General features: G+C 39.4%; 1 protein-coding gene across 2 annotated transcripts in view; it reads left to right on the top strand.

Moving 5' to 3' along the window:
* The first annotated feature begins 67 nt into the window (after positions 1 to 67).
* acadsb (acyl-CoA dehydrogenase short/branched chain) overlaps positions 68 to 9549 on the top strand; it is a 33044-nt gene continuing 23562 nt past the window's right edge. Inside the window, exons 1-2 of one of the 2 annotated variants that reach the window (XM_073027641.1) lie at positions 68 to 331; positions 8774 to 8942. In XM_073027641.1, coding sequence (XP_072883742.1) covers positions 305 to 331; positions 8774 to 8942 — 196 coding nt within the window. In that variant the 5' untranslated portion in view covers positions 68 to 304. The remainder of the gene's footprint in view (positions 332 to 8773; positions 8943 to 9549) is intronic. The other variant, XM_073027642.1, reaches the window with a different exon arrangement.

The following is a 9549-nucleotide window of genomic DNA, read 5'->3' as shown; positions in this document are numbered from 1 at the left end:
GCCGCCCGCCCGCCGTCTGCTCTAACTGGCCCCGACAGGCAGGACCGTCACCGCCGCCTTCACCTCATTTCTGCTGCCTTTTGCTTTTGAAATCCTCACCGTATTTGTTTTTTACACTTCCAGTCCACACATCTTTTGTTTAAAAAAAACATGGTGGTGGCTGAAGTGACGACTTCCGATTAGTTGAATATATTATTTTCGCACAAGGCTCGGTGAAGGACAACGGGAAATAACCTCTCTCTCTCCCCACTCTCTGGTTCTACACACACACACACACAATCTGCCGGTTGTTGCAAGAGACGGAATGGCCAATTACTTACCGTTTTCTAAGGTGAGCAATGTTCCTGTCCTTTGCAGAGAGCTGCTGCTTGCTATTGTAAACTTGAGGGGTTTAAGTAATCAAATCGTTTGGTTCCCTGCGGCTTTAAGGTGAATATCACATCTAGAGTTGGGCTAAAAGCGAACCAAACTGCAAATGTCGCATATATGAAAATAGAAATAAAAGAACACGGGTGGAATAGGCACATTTTAAAGAGTGCTTTTGAAAGATAGAAGAAAGCTTCAAACCACAAGGCCTCGGCATATGGATTAATCAAGAGGCCGGATTTGCAGAGGCAGGAATATGTGGGACCATGGAAGGATAATAACAACCAATATAAACACTTTTTTAAAAAAGAAGTCTTTGAACAGTAATCAGTATCAGAAGAAGGTTTCTTTGTCACTGACATATGTCGTGAAAATTGTTTGCGGCAGAAATAAAAGTAAACTTTAAGTTTCAAAATAAATAAATAAAGACGAACCAGGAGGCGTTGCCGATGGTTCAAGGTCGGGCACGGCAGGATTTCGGGTAAACTGAGTCTACAAAACCGATTAAGACAGGAATTCTTTGGACAAATCAAGACTTGAGGATTTTACTACCAGGTAAACTAATGCTTCTGAAATGGAAATGGGCATTCTCAGCCCGGCGGAAATAAGTGACCGGAAGCTTATCTTACAGATAAATACACAACCAAATATCCACTGTCCACTTCGATCTGACTCCAGCTTCTCCATCTTTCACCCCCGAACTTCTCACATCCTTCCCGCTTTCATCTGGAATCACCTCCAATGCTCTCTTTTCCTGTCGTGATGAAGGGTCTCTGCCTGAAGTGACTGTAAATGCCTCTATAAGCTACCTTTCAGCATTTTGTGTTCCAGATTTCCAGCATCTGCAGTCTTTCTTGTGTGTCCTAATAACAATTCCAGTTTATTCATTATAAAAATTGTGTTAAATAAAATACAAATGATTTGATTTGACTATGTAAAATGCAATTCAATTTTAAGCGTTACCGTTTAAGAATCAGACTAACTTGTATTTATATCTTGCCAAACGATATTTTATAAAGGAAGAGGATATTAATTTTTGATTTACACTTAAGTCAAAGTACAGTAAACTTGTTATCAAGGCACGTGTATGTCACCATATACTGTTCTAGTATGAGATTTATTTGCTAACAGGTATTTACAGAAAATTTATAGTTTATGAAAAGCTATACATAACGAAGAATGACAAACATCCAATGTGTAAAAGAGGACAAATCATTGCAATAATAAAAATGTAAATAAATAATACTGATAACATGAGTTGTAGAATCCTTGATTGTAGGTTGTGAAGTCATTTCAGCTCGAGGTAGTAAAGTTCTCCACGCTGGTTCAGGAGCCAGATAGTTGTAGGGTAATAGCTGTTTCTGAATCTGGTGGTGTGAGACCCAAGGCTCTGGCCTGGATGATAAGGGTCCTTGCTTTTTTTGTGGCAGGGCTTGTTGTAAATGTGGTCATTGATAGGGAGGGCTTTGCCTGTGTTGAAATGGGCTATATCTGCCACTTTTTGGAGAATTTCCCACTGCTGGGCATTGGTGTTTCCATTCCAGGCTGTGATGCAGCCTAACTGGATACTCACCACCACACATCTATAAAAGTTTCTCAAAGTTTTAGACGGCATGTCACATCTATGCAAACTTCTAAGAAAGTAAGGGCATAGTCCTGCATTCTTTGTGATGGCACTTGTATGGTGGTCCCAGGACATGTCCTCTGATTATAGTAACACCAAGGAATTTAAAGTTACTGACCCTTTCCACCTCCGATCCCCTAATGAGGACAGACTGACTTCCTCCTGTTATCAATAACCACCTGTTGGTTTTGCTGTGGTTGAGTAAGAGGTTGTTTATTTATTATTTATTGAGATGCAGTGTGGAGTCAGTCCTTCCAACCACACTTCCCAGCAAATCCTGCAATGTAATCTAAGCCTAGTCACGGGATAGTTTACAATGAGCAATTAACCTAGCAACCGATACATCTTTGGACTGTGTGAGGAAACCAGAGCACCTGGAGGAAAGCCACAAGGTCACAGGGAGAAGGTACAGAGTCCTTGTAGGCAGCAGCGGGAATTGAAGCCTCATCACTGGTACTGTAAAGCTTTGTGCTAACCACTACACTACTGTGCTGCCCTTTTATGTTGTTATGTTGATATTTGTCAATCAAATAGCAGTTCTGAAATCAGAGACTGCAGCATTTCTCCATAAGCTACACAATGCTGCAAGCCACACCTTGCATTGTTTTCAATTGCTGCAGCAGCTTGTATGTGCTGCCTCTGTCTTGTGTATGTAAGGTACCTGTAGTTGTTTAAATTGCTGACAAACTCATCACCAAAACTTAGGAATTTGTCCACTAAAGCTGAAGTACACTTTTAAAAACTATGCATTGTAGTGTTGCCAAAGAAGCTACCAACTACTACATTTATCGTGTAAAGCCATGATTTGTAAAAGTAATTTTTATTTCTTGCTCTCTGTATAGATACCAGGTTTGGCAGAAATGTACTATTCCAGCTTTGTTTATATATAAGCTCTAGTAGTTGAGGCAGATTTGAGGGGAAATGGATTGAAGTAGATTCATATTTTTATTTAATCACTTTTAACTTTGTCAAAGTTTGTTATCCATCTCTTTTTTAAAGTCCAAAGTGAAATTTATTATCAGAGTACATAACGTGTCACCGCATACGGCATAGAAAATAGAAAATGAGATTATTTTTCTGCAGGCATAATTAGCAAATCTATAGAACAGTAACTGTAAACATCAGGAACTATTAACTATAAACAAACTGCAAAAACAGAAATAAATAAATAGCAATAAATGATGATGAGAATACAGTATATCAGAGTCCTTAAATAAGTCTAGCTATCCCCCTTTGTTCAAGAGCCTGATGGTTGAGGGGTAGTAATTGTTCTTGAGGTGGTGCAAGTCCTGAGGCACTTGGACCTTGTACCAGATGGTAGCAGCAAGGAAAGAGCATGTCCTCGTTGGTGAGGACCTTTGATGATTGATGCTACTTTTCTACGGCAACATTTCATGTAGATGTGCTAAATGATTGGGAGAGTTTTACCTGAGATGTACTGGGCCTAATCTACTACCTTTTGTAGGATTTTCTGCTCAAAGGCCTTGGTGTTCCCATACCAGGCCGTAATGCAGCCAGTCACCACACAGGTTTAGAAGTTTGCCAAGGTTTTCAATAACTATAGCTTTAGCCATGCTAAAGTGATGAAATTACCTTTGTGGGACTGCTGCAGTACTTCAGATGAAGATGCTTTGTCGTATTGTTGGGTAGAAAATTTTTGGAGTTGGATTTGGGAATTGGGATTTACTTCAAAGTCAGGGTATTGTGTGCTTTGAAAGAAAGATTACATATGGTGGTACTGATATGCCGTATGTCCCAGTGCTGAAAGAGAATGAATGCTAGGATGTGGATTGGTGTGAATCAAGCACGCCAAGTATATAAAAATAACATTAGCATGACCTATTTGATTGAGTAATTATTCTATGAAAACCATGTAATAATAACTTTTATTAGTTCAGACTGCAATTCTTTGCCAAATTGATGAGAACCCTCAGTCTATTGAAGGGAATTGCTCCTGAGAATGACTAGGAAAGTGGACTTTTCAAGAAATGCTGATTACTGTTCAAAGTAAATTTATTATCAAAGTGCATATATGTCACCATATACAACCCTGAGATTTTCATTTTCTTACAGGCATACTCAATAAATCCATTATAGATTAATAACCGTAACAGAATCAATGAAAGACCCCACCAATTTGGGCATTCAACCAGTGTGCAAAAGACGACAAACTGTGTAAATAAATAAATAAATAAATAAATAAATAAGCAAGCAAGCAAGCAAGCAAGCAATATCGAGAACATGAGAAGAAGAGTCCTTGACATTGAGACTATAGTTTGTGGGAACATTGCCATGATGGGGCAAGTGAAGTTATCCCCTTTGATTCAGAGCCTGATGGTTGAGGGGTTAGTAACTGTTCCTGAATCTGGTGGTGTGAGTTGTGAGGCTCCTATACCTCCTTCCTAATGGCAACAGTGAGAAGAGAGCATGCCCTAGATCATATATGTCAAACTCAAGGCCCGCGGGCCAAATCCGGCCCGCGGTGGAATTATCTTTGGCCCGTGAGATAATATCTAATTACTATTAAAGCTGGCCTCAGTAATCGAAGCACCTATGGCGTATGATATGGCTAATGCTGAGTTTATTCAGGTACCAGGTTTTCAGGGTTTTTAGTGTTTATTCGGTTTCCCTGGTTTATTTCCTGAATATCATTAGTCGTTTCTGGAGGAGTTGGGTTCAGAATATAATGATTTGCCCTATCACACAGAGGTGCGATGGTTAAGCCAAGGAAAAGTGCTGAAAAGATGTTTCGAGTTGCGTGAGGAGATCTGTCAGTTCATGGAAAGCAAAGGGAGCAAACAGAGCTCCAGGATAAAAAGTTGCTTTGTGAAATGGCGTTTCTGTGTGACATCACGAGCCATCTCAATGCGCTCAACCTGCAGCTTCAGGGGCGGGGTCGTGTGATCACAGACATGTACGCTGCAGTGAGGGCTTTTAAAACCAAGCTGCGCCTGTGGGAGACGCAGATGCAGCAAGAAATTTTGAGCCATTTTCCGTGTTGCCAAACTATGAAAGAGCAGGTTTCTACCGCAGTGTTCCTACGTCCAAAGTTTGCTGAAAAACTTAGCATACTTGGTGCCGACTTCACACGGCGATTTGCCGACTTTGAAGCCCAAAAAAGCAGGTTTGAACTGCTCAGTAATCCATTTGCAGTTGATGTGGAAAGCGCACCAACCAACATACAAATGGATCTGATTGAACTCCAATGTAGTCACACACTCAAGGCAAAGTATGACTTGGTGGGCGCTGCACAGTTTCTACGTTTCATTCCCGACACAATGCCCCAGCTGCGTACCCAAGCTGCTCAAATGCTCTCTATGTTTGGCAGCACATATCTGTGTGAACAACTGTTCTCTTTGATGAAGATAAACAAAACATCACACAGGAGTCGTCTTTCTGATGAACACCTTCACTCAATTCTGAGGATTTCCTCAGCTCAGAGCCTGACTCCAAACATTGATGAACTTGCATCCAAGATGAGATGCCAAGTATCTGGCTTAGACTAGTGTGAATCACAGAGTGTTGGCCTGTGGAAAAATGTTTTCATTAGAAATTACTCCGGAAAAGCTGCAGATAAAGCCATAAGAAATAAATGCAACTGATTTTTTATTTATTTAATGTTCAATGTTGTTTTTGTAGGCAATAACCTAAGCTTTGTTAGTTCCAGGTTAATATGTGTAATAAATTCATTTCAATAATTTATAATTTCAATAATTCAATAAGTTTTGCAATAAACGCTGAACCAGTCCGGCCCTCGACTTGTACCGATTTTTTAATTTTGGCCCACTGTGTATTTGAGTTTGATACCCCTGCAAAAAGAGGGCCCCGATGTTGGATGCTGCTTTTCTGCGACAATCCTTCAGTTATGTGTGTGTGTGTATTCCATAGATTTCAATATATATATGTAATTCTCTATTATCTATATTTTCTAGAAATTGAAGTGTTGAACTAAGGTTGATGGCCACCTATGTAGTTTCTGTTCTTTCCTCCGGTGTAGATGCCATCATGTTTTAGGGTTTGACTTAGCACTTTGTCAGTTTTATTCCCACTATTTTGCTTATTTACTTTTAATTCTTTGACATTGTATGCAATTCTATGTACTCTGAATTTGCATTTACAAAAATAATGGGTCCTATCTACAATTGTGTGACTGTTTACATTAATTTGTTTCATCTGAAGCTTCAGCAATTTGATTTATAGAAATTTAACCAGAGGAGGCTTTTTTGGGTCTGCAGTCTTCTGACCTAAAATAATTACCAAATTGGCATTGGAATCCCTTTTAGATGTACCAGATATGGTAGAGAGCATTTGCATTATTTTGGTCATTAATTTATAGAAAGTACTAACTCATTGCATTTCCTCATTCAATGCCTGGAGAATTGTTAGTTCACTGGTCAGCAATAAGTGCTTGTGAACTTCATGATTTGGACGAGAGACTATTGTCAGGCAAGCTCAGTAAAATATAGGTTGAGACCAAAGGCTTTGTCAAAGTAATGGGTTTTAATTTTAAAGGAACAATGAGGAGAAATTGGAAGGAGAGTGGGAGAATGGATGCTACTCAGAGCAATAGATAGCTGTCAATTATGGCATATTGAAAGAATGAACAGAGCTTGGAGAAAGAGAGCAGTAGAGTGGGGTGAATATAGTACAGGAGGAGCTGGGGTGATTGTGTGGTAAGGGGTAGTTGGTAGAATCTCAAATCATCAAAGAGCATGGTTGAAAAATCTGAGCTGCAGCTGTTGAAAGCAGTGCAACCAATGTAGGTCATTAAATGTTACTTGTTTTAGCTAAACACTCCACCCTTACTGATTCGGATTGCATGCGTTAATGATTGGATTACCACCCAGTGGCTCTGACATTTACCATCATGAAGTGCTTCAAGAGGTTGGTCATGGCATACATCAGCTGCAACCTTGACACATTACAATTTACCTATCACCAAAATTGATCTGGGGTGGACACTCTCCCTGGCTCTACACTCATCCTGAAGCATCTGGACTGTAAGGACACCTACATAAGACTATTGTTTATTGACAACAGTTCTGCCTTCAATGCTATTATTCCATGCAAACTCATTACCAAATTCTGGACTCTGGGAGTCAATGCCTCCTTCTGCAACTGGACCCTTGACTTCTTGACCAACAGACCACAATCAGAAAGGATAGGCAGCAACCGACTGCCATGATTATTCAAAACACTGGTGCTCCACAAGGTTGCGTACTCAACACCCAGCTCCATTTTCTGTACACTGATGATTGCAAGGCTAGATTCTTCTCTAACTTCACCCAAGTTTACAGATGATACTGCTGTAGTGGGCCATATCTGAAATAACAATGAGTCAGAGAACAGGAAGAAAACAGAGAGCTTCATGTCGTGGTATCATGACAACAATCTTTCCCTCAATATCTACAATTAAAAAAAGCTGGTCATTGACTTCATAAAGAGGCCAGTGCACATAGTCCTGTCTACATCAGCAGTGCTGAGGTTGGGAGCTTTAAGTTCCTAGGTGAGAACATCACCAAAAAAACTGTCCTGGTCCAACTATATTGAGGTCATGGCCAGAAAAGCTTATGAACGCTTCTATTCCTCAGGAGGCTAAAGAAATTCAGCATTTCCTTGTCAACTCTTGCCAATTTTTGTTGATGCATCATAGAAAGCATTCTGTCTGGATGCACAGTAGCTTCTTATTGGGATTCTTTCTGGATGCAGAACACCTTGTTATGGCTCTGCATGTGACTGCAAGAAACCACAGAGCGTGCTGGACACAGCTCAGTATATCACAGAAATCAGCCTCCCCTCTGTGGACTGTCTGTGCTTCCACTGCCTCAGTAAAGCAGCCAGCATAATCAAAGACCCCAGACACCCTGGGCATTCTCTCTTCTCCCTCTCCCATTAGGCAGAAAATACAGAAGCTTGAAAGCACATACCACAAAGCTCAAAGACAGCTATCCCATTGTGTTCTTCAACAAACCTCTTGTATGATAAAATGGACTCTTGTTCTTAAAATCTACCTCATTATGATCTTGCAATTTGTTGTTTATGAGCAGCACACTTTTTTTGGCAGCTTTTAAGCTTTTCGGCATTATTGTTTTACCTTATTCTAGCACAATGCACTGTTTAATGATCTGTATAAACAGTATGCAAGACAAGCTTTTCACAGTATAATGGTACATGCGACAATAATAAACCAATTACAACTTAATGGCCCTGCAGGGTTAACTAATATAATTGATCCATTAAGAGAATATTGAGCAATTACTATTAGAATCTAGTCGTTTGGATATAGGATGCAATTGGAGAAATTATTAATTAAATGATTTCCTTGAGGATTTTTGAGGAAGTATTATTTCAAAGCAATGGAAACTCATAACAGGTTTTCAAGTGGCAAATTCATGGACTGAAGGGTAGAAAATTAATGATTTAAGTGCCATGCTGGGAATTATGTGGTTACTAACTGTATCAGTGACAAGTTGTTGAAACAATGAAAATTGATCAAATTTAGGGGAGGAGATATTAATTCTGACGAGACAGCCTGACAACAATTTGGATAAAGAACATACAAATTATATTATTCAGTATTGAATATAAGAAAAAATAAATGAATATGATAACTTTAAGATTGATGTTTGAATCTGGTTATGCTTCTAAATAGGATTATGCATTTCTATGATTATATAATGTGTTGATTTCAAATATAAGTCAATAGGGAATGCATTTTATTAATGTTGGCAATGGATTTTTTTCTCTTTGTTCTACTATTCTCCTTGCATAAATGACCAAAAGCTGGGAAGAGTTATTGTCAGACCCTGGCGTTCAGCATTTCCAGGGGTTCAGCCAAGGCTTTCAAGATCTTCCAATGCAGAAGCTGCTGTTGTTAACAGGACAGCTAGTGGCTGCATTCATGCACCACTACAGAGTTTCACAGAAGAAGAGATAATGATGAAAGAAACAGGTTTGATGTTTAATTTGATTTTCCTACTATAGTTTGACATTATAAAGACATGCCATTTTACCAAAAATTACAAGCCAGTAGAATGCAAATGTGAGGGACTCATTCTTAGAAAGCTGGGCTCAAGTAGGACTGAAGGATAACTACTCCAGTTGTTTCTCTTTGGCCTGCAGCTACACTCGAGTTTTGTGCATTCTACACGTTGATTTAGGCAATTCCAACAGTTCAGACAAAATCTTTTAAAGTGACAGTTTCCCCTCCTAACTAATTCACTGCTGTATTGCTGGATTCTAGTTCCTTTCTTAAAGACTTTAGTATTGGCCCCCGTTTCTCCACTATGATTTTTACGTGAGTAATATTGCAGGATTGACTGATGCATCATGAAAAATCAGTTTGTAACTTTAATCACTTTTACTATTGTTTTTATTTCATGATGGAAGCTCACCTAGACAGACCATAAGACATAGGAACAGAATTAAACCATTCATCCCATCAAGTCCGCTCCACTATTTCACCATGGCTGATCCTGGATCCTATTCAAACCCGTACACCTTCCCTCGCATCATATCCCATGATACCCCAACCAATTAGGAATCTTATCAATTTCCAC

This window comes from Hemitrygon akajei, chromosome 23 (genome assembly GCF_048418815.1).
Source record: "Hemitrygon akajei chromosome 23, sHemAka1.3, whole genome shotgun sequence".
NCBI classification, from domain to species: domain Eukaryota; kingdom Metazoa; phylum Chordata; class Chondrichthyes; order Myliobatiformes; family Dasyatidae; genus Hemitrygon; species Hemitrygon akajei.
This window is presented reverse-complemented; position numbering and strand designations above follow the sequence as displayed.